Source organism: Acromyrmex echinatior, chromosome 9 (genome assembly GCF_024713525.1).
Source record: "Acromyrmex echinatior isolate Ae372 chromosome 9, ASM2471352v2, whole genome shotgun sequence".
Taxonomy (NCBI): domain Eukaryota; kingdom Metazoa; phylum Arthropoda; class Insecta; order Hymenoptera; family Formicidae; genus Acromyrmex; species Acromyrmex echinatior.
In genome coordinates, this window is record NC_141860.1 from 11,640,999 (window position 1) to 11,663,094 (window position 22,096).

At 28.8% G+C, this 22,096-nt stretch overlaps 3 protein-coding genes across 3 annotated transcripts; 1 reads left to right on the forward strand and 2 right to left on the reverse strand.

Moving 5' to 3' along the window:
* Positions 1-343: 343 nt before the first annotated feature.
* Positions 344-3,315, reverse strand: LOC147908623 (aminopeptidase N-like). Its single transcript, XM_087409528.1, has 5 exons — positions 3,066-3,315; positions 1,709-1,899; positions 914-1,228; positions 761-830; positions 344-550 (listed from the first exon to the last, which is right to left on the reverse strand). Exons 1-5 carry the CDS (start codon positions 3,213-3,215, stop codon positions 425-427), a joined length of 852 nt encoding a protein of 283 aa, XP_087265654.1. The 5' UTR covers positions 3,216-3,315; the 3' UTR covers positions 344-424.
* A 324-nt stretch (positions 3,316-3,639) lies between these two features.
* LOC105149889 (aminopeptidase A-like) lies at positions 3,640-9,045 on the reverse strand. Its single transcript, XM_011062615.2, has 7 exons — positions 8,185-9,045; positions 7,426-7,997; positions 6,529-6,984; positions 5,419-5,602; positions 4,862-5,015; positions 4,408-4,489; positions 3,640-4,077 (listed from the first exon to the last, which is right to left on the reverse strand). Exons 2-7 carry the CDS (start codon positions 7,917-7,919, stop codon positions 3,696-3,698), a joined length of 1,752 nt encoding a protein of 583 aa, XP_011060917.2. The 5' UTR covers positions 7,920-7,997; positions 8,185-9,045; the 3' UTR covers positions 3,640-3,695.
* Positions 9,046-14,423: 5,378 nt separating this feature from the next.
* Positions 14,424-22,094, forward strand: LOC105149805 (synaptic vesicle glycoprotein 2C). Its single transcript, XM_011062479.2, has 10 exons — positions 14,424-14,653; positions 18,020-18,088; positions 18,238-18,399; positions 18,775-18,937; positions 19,023-19,144; positions 19,293-19,531; positions 19,616-19,797; positions 20,336-20,631; positions 20,787-21,074; positions 21,273-22,094. The coding sequence occupies exons 1-10, from the start codon at positions 14,617-14,619 to the stop codon at positions 21,317-21,319; spliced, it is 1,605 nt and encodes a 534-aa protein (XP_011060781.1). The 5' UTR covers positions 14,424-14,616; the 3' UTR covers positions 21,320-22,094.
* The last annotated feature ends 2 nt before the right edge of the window (positions 22,095-22,096 follow it).

A 22,096-nucleotide genomic window follows, 5' to 3' on the forward strand; every position in this document is an offset into this window, starting at 1 on the left:
TTATTATAAAAAAATTATATTTAAATAGTATTATATTTTTAACAACAAAGACTATTTATTTAATTACATGTGCTCGAGCTGTATCTAATATAATAATCAGAATACTGTGGTCATAAAAATATTTTATAAATGACTTCAAAGATCATTTCATATTATATAATATTATATGAATTATTTTTCAATACAGAAAATTGACGTTTCATATAAATTTTGTTATAACATATATATATATATATATATATATATCGTATAGCTTCTATTAAAAATTACTAAGTATTACAGCATTGAAAAATGTTAGAAATAATTGAAAAAATGTAAAAAATTATTCACGAATGGTAGTAAAAATAATATTTTTAGAAAATTTAGATAGATAAATGTATATTTTGTATTATATTGATTTCTTTTGATTAAAGTTGATGCGCTTCTAAAAGAAATATTTTTTAAAAGTCTCTAGGCTATCTTTAAGAAAATTTTCACGCTTTTGTATAAGTTTTTTAATTGCATTCTGAGTTTTTGGATCATGAAAATTAGCGTCCGAGAATACTTTTATCTGAAACGGATTAATTGAAGATATTTAATAATGAATATAATAAATTAATTATTAATGTTATTATTAATTTAATTTTATATAAAGTTGAAATAATTTATATTCCCGCAACAAGAGGTTTTTATTTCAAATGCGCCAACGTTTGAGTTTAGCTTTATTGATTTGATAGTCGATAAGTCAATAAATATATAAATTTAGAATCATAAAACACACCTTATCGATTTGTTCATCGTAATAAACATTCCGAAGAATAAGATTTATTATCATAGTTGTAGTAAGTGATCTATAAAGACAAAGTAATATATTCATGATTAATAAACCTTTATGATTGAGACTAACTATATTTACAAAGAAAAATGGTATTACTTGGGTTTTATAGTTTCAAAATTGTTTAAAATATAGTCAAGGATCAAAGTGTTGTTCAAATGCTTATCAAGAATAGACTTGATGATGAATGAACGTTCCTTTTCATGAAATAATGAAGTGTTAAATGTTGTAATATTTAAATAATTGATGATAATATCAGAATTTTCAGGGCAACTCAAATTTTTCAACAATGTTTTTTTAAATTTTTCCTTTTTTGAATCTGTCTTTTGATATAATTCCAACATTTTATCCCAAGTAGTTCTATTTGCTACCATCAAATCAATACAATACATAAAATTATGTCCTGGTAACATTCTAAAAAATATATTTATCTATATTAATAAATATGCATATATTTCATATGTATGAATAATTGTTTATTTTATCAAGTTTCATATATTAATGTACTATACTTTATTAAACTACTTTGCATTGTAAAATTAAATTCTGCACTACTTTTTCATTCTATATAATTCTTGTTTTACGTGTTAATTATTTTATAATGAAGAAACAAATTAAAAATGATTCTATCAGTAAACCGCTTAACAATTTATTGGATATTTTTACATACAACGTCATATTCATTCTAAGCATTACTTTATTAGAATAACATATAATGTTGATTGACAAAAACAATAAGGAGACTGTTTGATTTGGATATATCGATATGCTACTTACACGCGTGCGTGCTACACACGCACACCACACACACACACACACACACACACACTCTCACACACACACACACACCCAAAAATTCAATTTATAGGATAATTGAAATTGTATAAAAGTTACCTATAAAGTTCGAGATCCGCGAGATGTTGGTTCAATTTAAAAGCGATCGTATTCTTACAAAACTTGTCATCGATGGTACATGCCCATTTTATGGCTTCTAGTCTTATCCGTTTTGTAATATCATCATCATCAGTATTTTCTAAGTATCCTATATTTCGAAGAAGATAGCTAAGGAGTGTCATTATGGTTACCTAGAAATCATGAAATAATAATGTAGTGGTTTTACATTTGGATTATTTGCATTTATGAAAAGTTCGATTTATATTCCTAATGTACTGAAAGGACAAAAAATTTTTATAGAACGAATTGAAACATTCATGAAGTGTGCAAAATAATATGCACATACGTTCTTTTATTATATATATATTACAAAAATAAATTCAGTAAAGATTAATTTGAGGATCTCAGCGCCTGAAATTTTTGAGATTATTACAATTTTTGCAGGATATATATAAAATATGTTTCGAATATGTAACGATATATATATAAATGGAACATTAAAAAATTATTCGAATATTGCTCTTACATTCTGTAAATATTTTGCGGAAAACTTTCATAATGTTATTTTGAGATAAAATACTTTACGAATATGTAGCTTTAGATGAGATACTCCATGTATTGCATTACATTCTTCTAAAGAATATTAAGTTCTTTAAAAGCTTTTGAAGGATGATTCTTTACACAAATTTAAGAAACTTCATCTGACCATATATCTGATGGATGACTTAGCTTTTTTTATAAAAAAGGCCATATTTTTGTCCAAAATGACTTCTCAGAAAAATACATCACGTATGATGATATAGTTATAATTAAATATATTATTTTATACCGCTATATATTATTATAGTGATTTCACTATAATTTAAATATATAAACCAGACATGTAAAATACACTAAGCATTGCAGTCAGTGTGTATTAATACTATTAATTATAGCGAGCATTATGTGTTCGGAAAATGATTATTATATTATTATATATACCGCGTACCGATAATATTCTCTATTTCTACTATAAAGATAAGATATGACATTATAAAATTACGTATTATAAATGTTACGACTTATTATTTATTTATATTTATACTAATAAAAGTATTCTATATAAAATATATGCAAACGATATCATATTTACGACGTAATATTTCGATTATATATATATTTTACAAATATACATATATATATATGTATGTTTTATATATATATATAAGTGTAAAACATTTCAAAGAATATATAAACATAGAACTATAAAAACTAAAGAATCGACTATAATATTACAGATATATTTTTATGAGAGAGAGAGAGAGAGAGAGAGGGAGAGAGAGAGAGAGAGGGAGAGAGAGAGAACTCAGTTATCTACCTTGATATATGTGGCCTCTGGTAGGAAAATAGTATTCTTTAACGATGGTATAATTTGGAACAGTAATTGATACCATGGCACATAATCGGCTTCTCGCTGTAGATATTTTATAAGATTAATGAAGACAAATCCACTTATTCTTCCATCCATAAAATCAAAAAGATCATCGATAATTTGAGCACGATTAAGAACATGTATATTCGTGAAGTCCTCAGAATTTAAGTAATTTGAAATTTTTTCCCAATTCTTGATATCGTAATTTACACGATAGTATCCTATTGCATCATTCATTTTATATATGTATATATATATATATATATATATATGTATATACACATATATGTATATATACATTATTAGATCTTTTTAAATGAAATTATTGAGACATATTTTCAGATATTTATAATTGTCTTTTCTTAATATAACAAACACACGCACGCACGCACTCACGCGTGCACGCGCGCACGCACATACTCAATTAATATTTGGCTAAAGTTTCGGAGAACGTAATTATACAAATTTCTTTTAAGTTTTTATAGATAAAATAATAAGTATAAAGTTGAATGATTTAAAACTTTGCAGAAGGATGTAAAACTTGACAATAGAACAAATAAAATAAATCAAGCACCATTAATTAATTGAACCATATTTACCAATTTGTTGTATATTAACAATAATCCAATCATTTGGATCAATTTTAAAGGTTATATTTTGATTTGGTTGTAACCAATATCGGGGTGCAGTACCGGAGAAATTCGGATTGGACTGCGTGACAAATGTTATGGGTATCCACCACTCATTATTAGATTTCTGTCCGCAAACACATTTTTGAGATATTGTTATTTCACCAGTTGTGTAATTTTTCATCACGTTTACCACGGGATAACTGTTTTGATTTGTCCATGTATCCATTACTTCTTTTATTCTATAATATTCATGTGGGACATCAGATTCGTCTAAAGCAGTTTGCATGGCGGCCCACAAATCATCTGGAGTGGTTGATCCATATTCACTAAACAAAGAACGATTGTTAATATTATGGTCATCGGGAAATTTAAATTTATCATTGAAGAATCTACGTGAATATTAATGTATAATTTAATTGATAAAGATTATGTATGTAAAAATTTAGAATATATTTAACTCAAAATTAATTTAGTTAAATTATAATTATTAAAAAGTAAAGTGTGTATGGTCTATAATTGAATAATAATCCGATATCTCAAGTGTGTCTAATTTTATTTTTCTAATAAAATAGTACACTTTTCATCATGAATAGAAAAGATATTATTACATTTATGATACTTAGTACTGTAATATATAATAAACATTTGTTACATACTGCGTGGCTAAATATATGATAAGACCCTTTCGAAATACCTCGTCGGTGATAGTATTTTGTAACATACGCAATATAGTTGACGCTACAATAGCGCAATCAAATATTAATGATACAGACATATAAAATTAAGTATATATAAAATTAAGATAGATACACAATGTAATACACTTATGCAATTATAAAAAAATATATAATAGAAAACAGAAACAAACAATTCATTTGTACAATATACAGGATGTTTCAAAATTTGCTCCATCGAAGTAAAAGACGTGATACTTTATGCTAAAACAAACTTCGCGGGCGTGAATTTTGCAACATCCTGTATATTGTGCAAAAGAAGAATTTGTTTGTTTCAGGTTTCTATTTTAAATTTTTCTTTGTACTGTGTACATTAAGAAATCTATAGATAATCTATGTAATAGATAATAGTTTAATTATATTTATAGAATCTTACCTTTATGATAAATTACAAAAGAAAACAAATCCAGTCTTTCAAACATATTATCGGGTTCCAATGTGATAGGACCTAATTCGCCTTTATCTACCCTTAAGCTGTAGTGTAATATGTCAATCACAAAATAATCTATTGTTCGCCAATCATCGAAAATCTGAAGACAAATTGATATGTGGAGTGAATGAATATAAAAAAATTCCGAATTTGAAATAAAAAATCAATTTGTTCGTCATTTCTAATTTTAAAACTTCGCAACTTTACTTTTTATGGCGCCTACATTTAATTAATTTTTCGAGTCGAATTCTTTAAAAAGAGGCATATCTAGTTAATTACTATTAAATATATTGGAGATTACTTAAAATTGTTCAATATTAAAATATAATTCTAAATTAAAGCACCGCTATCTTTTATTTAATTCTATATTATATATCTTAATACATTTGATGAAAACGTCTTATTTAATACTATCACATTTTAATCTTACATTAAAATGTAATTCAAAGTTTTTTTCAATAATAAGCAACTTTGCATTATGTTATATAATAATATTAAATAACCTTGTCTATGATGTATGTTTGGAAGAACGAAGCAAGTCCCTCTTTTAACCACTGGTATGACCACCAAGACGGTGTGACTAAATTACCAAACCATTGATGTGCAATTTCATGTGTTACTATCGCTGCTAATTCTTGTTTCCTATTGGTTGGATGTTGTTCAGCATCATAGATAACTGATGATTCTCTGAAAGACAGAACGTAATATAAAATTATAAAATGTTCCTTGCAATCTAATGTAATGTATTTTTGAATAATTATGTTATTTGCGAATAATTCAGATATGTGAATTTTTTGTATACATATATAATTTTTTTAATGTACAGTAAAAATATTTTCTTATGTATATAAGTATGTAAAAGAGAGAAACCTCTTATGGCCTTGACCTTTAAAAAATGAAATTATCAAAATCGTGATCCCCTGAACAATATTCAATATGTTTGAGCTGTCAATTGAACATCTTTCATTATCCTAATGTCGGCAATTTTTTAAATCTCATTTTTTAAATCTTATATATGTAATTCATAAAATATTAATAAATAGTGCTCTTTTTATAGATTGTTTTGAAAAGCTCTTAAAGTAAACTACGAGAGTGCGAAAAATGGAGATTCTATATAAGAAAATATTGATCATATTGACTTGGCCTTGAATAGGCTCTTCCAATGTTCAATTTCTTCACTTTCAGATAAATTACGGATAATCTTATTCAGGAGGTATCTCCATTGTAATCTGGGAGATATATCTTGGATAAAGTTACCTAGAAGTGAAGAAATTGTTCATAAATCTATGTTTTCATCATCTGTTCCCTTAATATACTAAAACTTTTATTTTTCTAAAGCATTTTCCGAGATTCAGGGATTGGGTCACACTTTAGCATTATTTTGTATATACATACATATACGTAACTGAATTGAAAAAAAGTAGGAATTCGTAATGTATATATATATATATTAAACACATTAAATATTTTAGATAATCTAAACATGAAAATATGCATTTTTTTATATCTGTGAAATACAAACACATTCTAAATTATCGAATTTTGAATACTAAGAATAATATTTGCTTAATTTTAATAGTTTAATTAATTTTTTTTTTAATTATGTTCATTACTTATAAGTGATGAGTCCCCATTGTTCCATGCCATCAACCGGAAAATTTGGTATGATAAAGTGATCCATTTTCGGTATCTTTTCGGAATTATTGGTGTATTGGATCAAGAATGGCGTGACTATTTCAGTGATATTAAACATAAATGTTATTTGCGATGTCAAAGACGATCTGCACCACACATTGATGGTTTCTTTCTCGTTGGAAAGATGATGAAAATCAATCATGCGGAATACGATAATCTCTACAAGATAAGTGGACATTATTGGAGAAATGTTGAAGTACGTACAGGTCATATCATTTTCAAAAAATTCCCTTTGTACTAGAGGCATATTTGACAATGCTAGATATTTCACATGATGCATTATAGAAATGTTAAAGATGGCTTTTAACGCGGGTTCGTCCCAACACGGAAACATCCGTCTAGCTCCTTTCGGCTCCGAATACGATGCAACCAATCTACAATTTAATAAAATGTTTTAAGTAATGACAAATTTTCACTTACATTGGATGATATAAAAATTTTAAGAATACTCAGCATTTATATTGTTATATGATAATATTAGGTCGTTTAAAAAGTATCCGCGGTTTTTTGTTCAATTTCGAATGAAAAAACCGCGGATACTTTTTAAATAACCCATTATAATAATTTTTTTAAAAGAAAAATTGATACTATTTTTCATTTTGAATTAAAGCTACTAAATATTACATTATACATACAATATATGCATTCTAATATTAATTATTACTTAATATATACATTATAATTACATTTACATACTGAAAAATGTTTTTAAGTATATTTGCAAAAAATATGTTTTACAACATGTTATCGAGTATTTTTAATATTTTACAAAAGTTTATATAATACTTTTTAGTATTTTAACGTTTTATACTTACGTATTATTTTTTCCTTTATTTGTATATGGAAACATTATAAAACCACTTTCGGAAATATTATTCTCATTTATAATACCGGCAAATTTCATGTTAAGAATGTAAAAGCCGGGTGACAATGCATTTTTGAAATTGAGTGTCAAGATATCCGTTTTATTGTCATGGGAATGTTCTGTTGGTTTATAAACTGTACCGTTGACATTAATTAACGTTGTCGCCATTTCATTTAATTCTAATTCTTTTGAATGCAAGCTTATATTATTTAACGATGCATAACGAATCTCAATTTCTATATTGGATTCACCGTGAAAAGTAAAGTTCTCTTCTTCAAGATTCATTAACAGAGAAATGTTATAGAATAATGGTACTGTATTATTGGGTAAACGGATAATTTTTAAATTATCCGTTTTGTTGGTACAAAAAACGCTGTTTGTGATCAGTATTATATGTAAATTGACAAGTGTTGTGAGATTTAATAATAATTTTAGAAATCCCATGTTGATATCTGTTTTAAATGCCGTTAACTTAAAAATTTAACATAAAAGTGTTTTTCCTATTGCAATTTTTAATGAGAGCTGCAAGAAATGTAATAATTTTAGCTAATTGACCGAAAAAATGTTTTTTATATATAACTCATGTGGGGTTCTGTAGTAATTTTTTTGGTTTTGGCATTCTTTAAATTGTTTTTTTTTATGACGACATTTTTATTTTTTTAACAAGAGATAAATATCTATCGAATTATTATTTTTTTAAACTACTTACTTTATGTATTACACCCTTCTGCTGATTAAAATACTGTTGAATTCCAATAATTATACAATTGACTAGTATAATATAATCTCGCAATGAGCTGTTAATATATTATCAAGAATATATTATCATAATTGTGAATACCGTTTTATCATCTCGAAAGATCCTCAAATACTGAGTTTACAATTTCAATATCACTGATGCTATAACAATATGTTATGTAAATGCATGTATTTGGAAGGTCGTGTCAATATACCATAAAAGATGTCCACATTTTAAACTGTGATTTTATGTTTTCAATAACGAATAGTGCGACTTATATCGATAATTGGACTGGACATTAAATCTTAATCGAGCAGAAAGCATTAGCTAGTCGAGCAATTTGGATCACAAAGGCCTCGTTAATCTTCCGGCAAAATTTTAAATAAAGAGCAAATTTCAATATTAGAAAACAATAATAAAACTTATGCTTGTCAAATAGATTCCAGCTTTTCAGTAAGAGACACAATATGACGCAATGATCGTTTCGTTTTTGTTTAATATTGGCAAACAGGAAAGTAAAGGATTTGTTATGTTACACTTTATCGAATTTGTTTTCCTTTTAGGAAATATAGAATTCCTTTGAGGATTAGCGCTATTTATTCTATTTCATCTTCATCATTTATTAAACATAAATAAGGATGGAAGGATAAATAATGCTAATAGCATTTTTTTCGAGCATACCACAATCAAGTGTCATCCTAGTTTTATTATTTATTGAATACCGTATGATAAGACGATATATGTCGACTGTATTTTCTGAAGATAAAGTAGTTATGGATCTAGATAAAATGATTGTTCGTGAATTCATTATTCGCACTACATTGGATTAGTACACATTAAAGTATTTTTATATAAAATATTTAAATATAATGACATAAAATAATCAACTTCGACAATAAATTTATTAATATAGTTTCCAGACTATTAATAAATTATTAAATTTCAACAATAATATTAAGAAATATTAGAAATAATTAGAAGTAGATAAAAATTCACAATATGCAGTAATATGAATAAAAAAATTTTTAGAAGAATTATACAAATAATTGTATGTATTACATTTCTTTTGTATTGAATCAACGATCGATCTCTCAAAGTCAATACTTTTCTAATAAAATCCTTTTCTGAAATAGTCTAAGGTTTCCCTAAGTTCGTTTTCGCATTCTTCTATCAGTTCTTTAATTGCAATCTTAGTTTCCGGATCATCATCACGATTAACTGAGTCTGAGAAACTTTTTATCTGAAACATATTAGTTAAAAATGTTTAATAACAAATGATTTCTTTTTATATGCTAATTCGATAAAGTATAATTTTCTAATTTCATTTTTATACACTATATTATTTTTAATATAACATAATATTATAAGATAAGTATACATGTATAAAATGCATAAGTATATAATACATATATTTAACTTCTTAATGGAGTAGTATAATCTATATAATGAGAAATAAATAGTGTCTCGAAATTTGTCAATCAAAATACACAGTAAGAACGTTTTTAAGAAATTAAGTAAAGAAATTTATACATTTTTATTTTAATCAATAAAGTTTGTAAAATAATAAGGATTTAAATATAGTCAATTACGGACTTTGTTTAAAATGTTTAAATTCTGAAATGCGCGCTTATTAATACTACTGCACGTGCAATTCATGTGACTGTCTAATGTAATCTGTAATAATTGGCTATACTTAAGCCTTTATGTTTCAAAAACTACTGCTTGAAATAAAAATATATATATATATAGTTTTTCTTACTTAATTTTTCAAAAATTTTCTTGCTATAATATTTTGATTTGTGAATTTTGAGATACTATACATATGAGAATCTATACATACATACATACATATATATATATATATATATATATATATATATATATATATAGACGCTATAAAAAGTAGTTTTTTATTTACGGAAGATATATAAATATTCACAAAAACTGACTGAATCATTCATCCACAATAACAGGACGTTGAAATTTTTCTAAATTTTTATTAGTTATCATCGGTTATATAAATCATCGGTTTAATATTAATTCATGAATTACAATAAATTCAGTTTATATTTTAAAATACGCACCGCTACTCAATTTTCCACAAAAATACAAAAATACAATTTAAAAATGCAAACATAATTAATTATTAACAATATTATTAATTCAGTTGTGTAAAGTTGCGTTAATTTAATTTTCTCCACAATGAATGATTTTTATTTGAAACATGCCACAATTAAAGCGTTATTAATAGTCAATAATTCAATAAGATACGTGAATATATAATATAAAACTACTTGTAATTATAAAACATACCTTATTGATTTGTTGTTAGAAAACATTTTTGTAAGAGTAAGTCTTATTATTACAGTCGTAATAAGTAATCCATAAAAACAAAATTATATATTCATGATTGATAAATCTTTATGATTGAGAAAATAGCATATATTTACAAAGAGAAATGTTATTATATTTTTCATTAAAAAAAAACAGATGCAGTTTAAAATTATTGTAAGATGTATTGTATGTCCTACGTACAGTCACCGTAATCATACAAGATCGTGACGTAAGTGAGAAACATTAAAATATACATTTTGCCATTTGTTAATAAAGAGAATTTAGATAAAATAAAATAATGAAATTGCTTTTTAAAACACTTGTTACATAGTCAGAGGCTATATCTTTAACCCCCTCCTCCCCCCCTCCCCGACAGCCAGTAAATAGTCGTAAAAAGCACGTGAAGAAGTGAAAATAAATTAGATATGAGTTTGAGTAAACGGTGGTAAACGTAACGTCACGTGCTTTTTACGACTATTTACTGACTGTCAAGAAGGATAAGCATAGCTTCGGCCCATTTTTACAAGAGTTTTAAAGCGATCATTATTTTATTCAAATTCTTTTTAATTACAAATGACAAAAAACATTAACGTCATTTCTCGCTTACGATGTCATGATCCTATATAGCCGAGGCGATTATAATTTAGAAATCTTTATATTAATTTTCATACGGTAATGGAAAGACTGAAACAGAATAATTTTAGCAACTTTTGTTAAAAGATATTTGTATATAATTCTTTTAACAAAAATTGCTAAAATTATTCTCTTTTATGTCCACCATAGATTAACTTTAATCTCGGTTCAACTTACTCTTCTTCTTTTTCTAGTCTTTAGAACTAGAAAAAGACGAAGAGTAAGTTAAATCGAGATTAAAGTCAATTTATACTATACATTGGTAAAAACGGGCATTAGTTTTTTTTTTATTGCCATATGAAATATCGTGTGTGTGTGTGTGTGTGTGTGTGTGTGTGCGCGCGCGCGCGCGCGCGCGCGTGTGTGCGTTCGTGTGTGTGTGTATGTGTGTATGAAATAAATGTATATCTGCGTGTGTGTGTGCGCACGCTCGCGCGATGATCCAGCGGTAGATGAAATTGTAGAATTATATAATCATATATTTTTACTATTATAATTGTTACTTTTATAATATTTTCAGTATGCATGCGCATACACACACATACATAAGTGCAAACTCATGTAAACAAATGAATAAACGAAAATCTCAATAAAAGATCAAATGTCTCTAACTAAAAATAATGATGTTTCGCCCAATGAGATTTTTAATGAGAGATGCAAGAACTGTATATATCATATGTTGACGCAAATTAATTGAAAGCGTTTTCTTCATAAATCATCCGTTAGTCGTATTTTATTTTTATTCTTTAAATACGTTTTATATAGGTATACTTTTACATTAACAAGAAATAAATATTTATTAAATTATTTTTTTTAACAATTTACTTTATAAATTATACCTATGTACTGATTAAAATACGGTTGATTTGCAGTAATTACAGTTAATTAATTACAGTTATCGTAATGAGCCGTTAATATTAGGAATTATATATCAACATAATTGCCGTTTTGTCATCTCGAAAAATCCCTAGATACTGACTCTGCAATGTCAATATCTCTAATGCCATAACAAATATGTCATGTAAATATGTTATGTAATCGTGTCAATATAAAAGGTGTTCACTGTTTTTGAACTTTTTATTCTCTGTAACAAATATTGTAATTTATAGCGTCAATTGAACTGAACATCGATCTAATTCTCAGGTCAATGAACATTAATTTAATTCTTCGCTCTTCAAGGGTTTCTGGTCCTCTTAATGAAAGAAGAACCGCACCCAAGACAAACATTCTTGTAATTGCTTGCATCGTCCCGACACCTATTGTACACACCTTCTCGTTATTAACTCTTGTTATAACTTTACGATATATTTAAGGATGAATAACGTTATCTGTAACAAGAATTCAAAGAACTTCAGAAATAACATTCTTTCTAAAATGTGAAAATAATTGAGCCAATTTTGAAAAATAAGTGGCTCAATTTTTAATTTTTAAGAGTGAGATTTTACTCTCCAAAGTGAGCTCCACTCTAAAAGTAACTCTAAAAGAACGTATTTTAATCACAGATACACACACACACACACACACACACACACACACACACAAACACACACACATATTAAAGCAATCAATTGATGAAGCACATAAGAGATTCCTTTTTACTTTATTAAAAATTAATTTCTGCACATTAATTTAAAAAAAGAAAACAGTTTCATCAGTTAAGTAATCTATGTTTAGCATTTAGGTTAATGGAAATAAATATATATATTTAAAATGATTCTAAACAACTGTCTCATTTTTTATTGTTAGTTTTTAGAATTAAATTATAATATAAATTTAATCCAAAGCCTATTAAACATGAGTTTTCTTATTTATAAATAATATACAAATATGTTAGAATACATATTTAAATACAGTTATTTTAGAAAAAATATATTTGTCGCATATTTGCTTAATATGAGTAATTTATATCATATAAAACATAATTTTTATGGAAGATCAAATACGAATTTTTACGAATACAGTCTCTCTTACATAAATACTGCAAAACATTCCGAGGTGTTTAAAACGTTATTGAACTTTAATCATTTTTTTCTTTTTTACATTTGATGTTACGGAGTATTCCAATGGTCAATAATAATAAGATTTGTCGGAGCATCCCTTTGTTCAAGTTTCGGAGGTAAAGAGCGCTCACTCAAAAGAAAAGTAGCGAGCGTATCGCGCTTAAAACGAGATCGCGATCATGAGTTCTGTTATTTATATTAAAATGTTCGCCGTTGGTGGTCGCCTTGAGACAATTTAATTCGTTCGTAATTAAAGCAAATATTGCCAGACCGATCATGTAAGAATTAACTTTTCCGTCTGACAGGTTCTCTAGCAGCTTCTCGACGCAATGGCAAACTGAGAGATTACAAGTTAATTAAACAAATCTATCATTTGTTCTACCGAAAGTCGGCATATTCTCATTGCTGCGTATATTTCTTAATTCTGGGTCTTCGTTGTTACGCGTGATTTATGCTACGCGTACACACATATACGGAGTGCCACGTGACAGGTGTATCTATTTTTAGAAATCTCATTTAGAATATTTAGATCATTAATTCATCGATGTGTGAAAAAAAGCAGCAAGATTCAAAAGAACGTAAATAAATTAATTAAAAATTGATTGTGAATGTGAAATCACGTAAAATTCCACTTTCTCACCAATTTAATTGATTTAAGCAAATAACTTTTTTTGTTCCAAGTAAGAAATACTATTTTAATGTAAAATAATAAGAAATTTTATCTATAAAATTAAATTTGATACTGAAAATAAAGAGAAAGTTTTTATATGTTATATTCTACATTTTCATTACGTTCTATATAAACTTTGATTATTTTTATAAGTTCCTTTAATGTGTATTGTAAACCACACTTTCATAAAAAAAAAAAAAAAAAGAATTTTCAGAGCTTAATTCTTGCGAATATTAATAAATAAATTACATACATGCGTCTTCGAGTCAGTAATAATAAAAAAATATGTGATAATTGCAATAAATAAATATAAATAAATAAATAATTTGTTGCCAGATTGAATTTTTACAACGTTGTGCAAGAGTTGCGTCACATATTCTATTACAAGCACGTTTACAATAGATATTCGTAACAGATAATTACTGCGACGCAAGTGCATGTATGGAATAACGGACTAGCGATCCCCAATTGTGCGAGCGGTACGATAAGTGGGGAAGGATTTTCGGATTGCGCCTACTCGCGCGATCGCGCTCCCGTTCGCGAGGAAGGTAATATTTAAAGCGCCGCGACGAGCAGCACCGATCGATACGTTGATCTATCGTCATCAACGAGTGACGCCGTGACGTCACTAAGGTCTAAGGGAGGCTACCGGTGTTTCTTTACCATCCACGATCGACAGTCGCAGATTAGGCTTCTTCGTAACCGACTTGACTGCCGTAGCTGCTTCTGGTCCTGGAAATTTTTCAAGCACATCTCCACTGCATCATGGTCAGCCGCATCTCCACCATTTCTCTTTCTATAGGTCAGTCTTGTATTCAGAATATTTTCAACAACATCCAATGTCTAAAAAGTAAAAATTGAAAGATTTGCATTGCAAGCTAAATAAATATTGTGCACGTTGAATTGATTTTTTAAGATCGGAAATTAAAATTTCTGTGAACTTTTTCCTATAACGCTAAAGAGAGATTAATCGTAGAATTGAGATTAAACTTGGGACGTTTTAATGATTCTGTGAGACTTCAGTGGAGCGCGTTTCAATACAACACGATTATGAGACGGAAGTTGAAATCTATTCTTCATTTACTTTCTCGTTTGGCACGAATTTGTGAGATATCTTTGGGTTTCGCCAACTGATTTAAATCTGATTCTTTAAAATTGGTGCGAACGTTGCCTTCCCATTTTGTCGCTTCCGCTTGGTGCCAAGTTTTCGATTTGCTTTTTTACACGAGCAAAAAAAAAATAAATACCAAGCCTAACCTAAATATATTTTTTCAATCAAAAAATCTCTCTTTAACTTTTCTCATTATCATCACACAATCTAACATATATATCTAAATGTTATTACATACTCTGTAAATGATTGACTTACTGTTTATACAGAGTTATTACAATATTTTCATTTTCAGAACTTGTTTCAAAATATTCCATTGCGTTTGAGTCATAAGTCATTCAAAATAAAAAATATTGCAAACCATAATGTAATCGTTGCGGCATCAATTCTGCTGAAATGGCAAAAAGCAATTACTCTTCTACTTATTACTGTAACTTGCCACTTTATGTGTAATTATTCGATTAAAATCCGGCAAAGTTCTTTATCGGACGCACGTGCCACTTAATCTTATGTCGCTTCACGGCAAATGACATCAAAATTGTCATTTTGGCGTTAAAATGATATTTTTAACACCACAACGACATCAAAATGACGACATGAGTAGAATTGATATTAATTTGCACTGTACATTTACGCAAATTTTCGAGAGAAAAGTGCTAAGATATTTTTCTGAAGACAGTTTAATTAACCATGACAAATTGCCATTGCATTTTACGAACAATTGTTTCTCGCGAGGGACAATAGTAGAAGAATTTGCGTACCACTCATTTCATAATTATTGTATCTATAAGATAATTGAATTTCAAGAACTGAGTAAAAAAATTCAGTTCACAATAGCTTTTACGTCAACGCGGTGCAACATACTGATTTACGTTTGCATCAAAACAATCGGAAAATAACATTACTTGCACGAGACGAATACGTGCAGTTTACTAGAAAAAATATGGATGATGAAATAAAGATGAGTTCTATAGTAACTTTACTCGAAGATGTTTCATATTTTCATGTCTTTATCCGAAAAGCTTCTCAAAAGCTTTAACAAATAGAATCAGTGTTAGAATGATATTCAAGAATAATCACACTACGTTCACTTATGACTCTAACGTAGATCTAAGCAAATTGTCAATCAGAATTTTATGATGACAACAAAGCGTGGAAATTTTCTTGAACAAACTTGGGAAATGTTTACAATGACACAATGCATCTCTTGCTTGTGACATATATTAACTGTTTTTGATGCAACACGTGTTGATTCAACAGAATTTAATGAATTCGTTCGCTACACTTTTAACGTTACGTAGCGGCGTTTTTTTTTCTATCATTTGCAATATTGAGATATTCTTCTTGATTCTCATACACGGAAAGAACAGATTTTGCTAAAAAATTTAAAAATTTACTTAGATACAGATATAAAAATAATTTTATTGAAAATAATTAATGGATGCTCAAATATAATGAATAAAAAATTTTGACATTCTAACAACTAATAAACGAACGTCCAATAATTACTTTTATATAGTCTAACAAAATTAATATAAAAATAGTTGTGTGTGTGTGGCTCTAAGACTAAATCAAATATAAATAAATTGTCTACATGCGCTTCTGCGATCTAACAAAATTATATCCAGGTCGGTATTTAGCTAAATTTTTAGCAAAACTGTTTTTTTCATGTATAATTTTGGAGAAAGAAAGAGAGAAAGAGAGAGGGAGAAGAAGAGAGAAAGAGAGAAACTTGATAAACTCATTCGTCACTTGATATTACGCAGTATGTTTCTTCTTTGATCGCAACATCAAAATACTCCTATATTGACGCAATTAATTTCAGAAGGATTTAACTAGCTCATTTTGTGCATATTTAACATTAATTATCAGTATCACTGCATCAATTAGTAAGTCAGAAGCAAGCCATCATAATTCTGTTAGTCCGCGTAAATTTTATTATCTTCTCCTCCTACTCCAAGTTAATATTTCCGCATACACGCGCCTAGATGATATTGTTTACAATAGTTTGATAGGAAAATAACTGAATAATGAAAGGAAACCGCTGTTAGAAACTGCACTTTGCAGTCAATCGCGGTAATGCACAACTTTTCAAAGATTACAGATTATCGTACATTATATTAATTTACAAAAAATGTTTTTTTTTATTGCTTTGGGCCAGACAGATTTTTTTGTACACTTTTAGATGCTGAAAACGATACTGCAAACCAAATTTCAGCATAAGAAATTCTTATCAATCGATATTGCGTTCAATTAATGAAGATAATAATAAATACATACACTTGTGTCATCCGATAACTGTTGACGTCTATTTACTTAACTCCAATCAGTTACAAAAAGTTGATACACTAATTTCAATAACTTCGATGTTTCTTTGCGAGATGGCATAGTGAAAATATGCATCTTTATCACGAGAGATATGGCTAAGGCTAAATGATGTCGACGTTACAAAATGCGCATTATTTTAATTTCACTTCGTGTGAAGATGTATAACATAGGAAAATTTGGGCGCGCGTAATCAATTTATACGTGCATGACATATCGTAAAATTTTGCGGCTTTATCAAAGAAACGAAGTGTAAATAATAATTATTTTCTGTTCGGATCTTGCACGTGTTTTCACATGAATTTATACGGTGTACGTGAATGCGATATAGTTTGAATTACGTGTTTACAGCGTAAATTCTACAGATATTTCAGACATTTTATTATGTAAAAAAATTTTTCTAATTTTAGAAAAAAAATTAAAATTAATATTAAGATTAGAAACAGAACTGCTTATATGAATATCGTAGGTAAAAGAAGTACTTACTATTACGATCAAAGTTAGATGTTGGAACGATACATTTGTGTATATGTATTTTTAAATAAATTTATTAGATATATGACTGGGTGCTGATTGCTTTCGTACTTATAACAATTGAACTAAAATTAAATATTATCATTTAGGCGTAATCTTAGATGGTGTATCCAATTTTAGACATTTTGCATTGTTACAAGTACCGTATTGTTATCAGAGAAAATTTCTCAAATGAATAAAATCATTTTGACTTTTTAGAAAAGGAGACTAAGGATCATGGGACCAAGGAAGATATCGCAGATTTTGAGAAAGCCATGGAAATATGTGGTAAGTCATTGTGAAAGAGCATTTTATTGTAAAATAATACATAACTAAAAAAAAAATATTAGAAATACATAAATAATATTATAAATAATATGAATAATAGTCACGCAATTTTCAAGATTCTTATTAAAATTTGCTATAATCATTTATAGGTAATGGAAGATATCAATATACTTTTCTGCTGGTTTGCGGCGTGATGTTCGTCTGCGTCGGCTGCCAATTTGGGGCGAGCGCGTATATCCTACCGTCAGCCGAATGTGATCTAAACATGAAATCCGAAGAGAAAGGATTGTTAAATGTCGCTTTTCTTGCAGGTAAATTTTTTTAACACAACATTTCACGTGTCCTTTAGATGATCCATTCAAATTTTTGTGTTAATTTGACAAGATGGATATGTTAGAAAGTAACATAAAAATATTATGCAAAAAAATTAATACAAAAAGTGTAACACTGACAGTCATTTTTGTCATTTTCGTTATATAATTCTTAGAAGATCACCTTTTTTGAATTGTGTGATAATTTTGACGATTTTTGATGAAGTTCACTTTTAATGAAATTGATAATGGTAATGTTTACCTGACTCACAGTGATAATTTGAAAATCACATTTTCTGAGTCGTGTTACTTTTGAAGTAAAGAAATGATACAGATATATTATTTAATGGAATTACACATGTTCAATCGCTTCAGGCTCGGTGTTCAGCGCACTTTTCTGGGGAGTCTTCGCAGGTGTCTATGGAAGAAGAAATATTCTGCTGATAACTCTCTTCGGCGACAGTATCGTTATGCTGATCACGAGTTTCTTGCAAAATTTTGAGCTGCTGCTAGCGTTCAGAATTATAAGCGGATTCTTGTAAGTATAATACAATAATGAAAACGGCAAATGTGTAACATATTTTAATCGTGCTTCCATATGATTTTTTTTTTGTTACTTTTAGAATGGGCGGACCCGGTTCCTTGATATATATGTACCTCGGCGAGTCTCACGCGGAAAAATACAGAGCGAAGAGCATCTGTTACTTAGGTTTTTTCTTCACTCTGGCTTGGTTAATATTGCCTGGTAATAATTCTTTTCTTTAAATTATCGATAAAAAAGAATCTAGAATTGCTTTCTTTAAAAATGCTCTATTTATGTAAACAATTAAATGTATCACAATAACAGAATAATATATGAAAGCCAATATTAACTTATGGATTTGTTCATTCAGGTTTAGCATGGATAATAATACCATTGCCGATATCCTTCAATTTTTACGGTATTCAATATAATTCTTGGAGATTATTCCTTGGCGCTATTAGCGTACCAACTTTCATTATTGCCGTAATAACTTTAACGTATCCGGAAAGTCCGAAATTTCTGGTGTCGCAAGGCAAGACTGACGAAGCTCTCGCGATTCTTCAAACAATCTATGCGGTGAATACAGGACGTGATAAGAACGAGTTTCCGGTAAGTATCAGGGAAAAATAATTTTTATTTTTCAAAATAGCATTACCAGAATCAACTACTGATGACGTCATGTACCTTTATTAGGTGAAAGAACTTCTCTCCGATGCCGTGTTCGAAGTAGAAAAGAACAAGACGCCATTGTCTTCCTCGGACATGCTGATAAAATTGTTGAAAAATATTTGGTGGCAATTGCGCATAACTGCAACGCCACCTATCTTAAAGTACGCTTCTCTCTTGTGGATAATTTATTTCACGAATATGTTTGGGTGAGTATTTTTAATTTTCTAATTTTTGAAAGAGTCTATCTTTAATATATTCTCTTTAAAAAGCACTTAAAGAGAGAATTATGCAATTTTATTAGGTGTTGGAATTAATTCGTAGCGTTTTACAAGTGATGGGAAGTACTTTCATTAATGTATTTTTTAATGCTCATGTGAAATAAATAACATTCTTTCATTAAAAACGCTACGAATTAATTCCAACACCTAATATATAAAATATTGTCAATGAAAAGAGGATTTCTATATCCCAGCAAACAAGCTGATATTATTTATCGTCATTTTTAACGTTAAATTGACATTATATTATATAAAGACGTTACTTGAAATGACAATAAATAACGTCAACTTGTTTACTAAGATATTAAACTTACATTCTCTTCTTTTATTTTTTATATTGTTAATTTTGGCACAATAATCAAGAATTTATCTGTTATATAAATAAAGTATTACTTAATAAAAAATATTATATACGTAATATTATATATGTATTGTTTTCTATCATTATTATCGATCATTTGGGTAGGTACTACGCTTTTAATCTCTGGCAACCGGAATTGTTCAATCGGTTCGAGAACTATCATCAATCGCATCCGAATGTATCCGTGACGGTTTGCGAACTAATACGTGAGTCGCAGACGTTAAATCACACTGTTCCAGAAGAATCGCTCTCGCTTTTAACAAACAAAGGCACTACGGAATGCAAGCCGCACATAGATGAACGAGTGTTCATTAATTCTCTGACAATCAACGCTGTTTGCTTGTTCGGTAATGTCGCCTCTGGATATCTAGCAAATAGAGTTGGTCGTCGAACAATGCCAGGTAAGAATTATCTTTAATGTGAACAGAGGAGAGTTTTTTAAATAATACTGTATAAATAATAGTGTCGTTTGATAAATTAGCATTATCTACAATTTTTTTTTCTCTTTATCTCTTTTTAACGAGAATAAGATTCCGACGGTTTCTTCTCCCTTTAGTGACCACAATGATGATAGCTGGCATCGCTAGCTTCGGTATGTACTTTGTGAGATCCTCGCTGCAGATCCTTATAACTGCCTGCGTGTTCACTCTGATGGCAGCCACGGCGAATTTCGTGATTACCAGCGTTGCGGTCGACATCTTTCCTACGCACGCGTCCGCCGCCGCGGTGTCCATGATGGTGTCCTTGGGAAGGTTCGGCGCGGTGACGAGTAATCTCGCATTCGGTATGCTGCTGGATCTCAGCTGCGAGATCCCTATATTCCTGGTGGCTGGTATCACCACATGTAAGTACAACGAAATGTCTATCTCAGAAAATATTTATGACGACACCAACATAAAATCAATATTGCTCAGAGGATCGAATTTACTGAACAGCTTTCCTAAAACTTGGATCTAACGGATAGAATAACTTAGTGATGTTCAAGTAAAAAATAAAAAATCCACTTGATTTGATAAAAAAATGAATAATTGATTGTTTTCAGTTGGCGGATTGTTATGCTTCCTGATACCGAGTAAGGAAAAGAAATAAATGTTATTTCGACGCTCGAGGAAGAAATAAACACGTTAAGAAGAGAACAATCTGAAGTGTTTCGAATGAAGTGTTTTGAATGAAGTGTTTCGTGTTAAAGTTATGGCATTCAAAAAAATGTAATTAAGCAGTAAAATGCAATAAAACGTAAGCAGTAAGCAAATCAATATTTTTTATTTGCTATTGTTTACGTTATTTATCTTATACAATTTCTACTGTGATTACTGTAATTCACTTACTGCTTACGTTTTACTACCTTACGTTTTTCTGTGTGTCATCGTTTTTTTGGGGGGGGGGGGGGGGAATACGAAAGAAGGCCTACTGTAAATAATAAGCATTCGATATCGATAAGTTCTCGCAAAAATCTATACGCTTAGCTTTCATAATCGCATCAAAACGTTCAGTGAGATTAGCATAATTTATTTTCAACCAACTTATTCTGAGAAAAGCGCAAATTTACCGATATTTGTTTAATTACTAAGAATTGAACGACGAGCCGTCCTTTATCAGTTATTAATTTTATCGGCTCGTCAATGGTGATCTAATTTCACTGATCGACGATACACATTCCATATCGTTTTATTACTAAACGTTTATCGATTTAAGTCATTTGTAAATAATTATTTCAATATTTATTAATTCGTATAATGCGTAATATGTAGGTAATACGTTAATTGCCGCCATGTATTTCGTCGCACACGTGGCAGATGTAACGAGCGATTCTTCGTCGCGATAATGTATAAGAATAGAAATAAAATGTATGACAGAAGGAAAAGG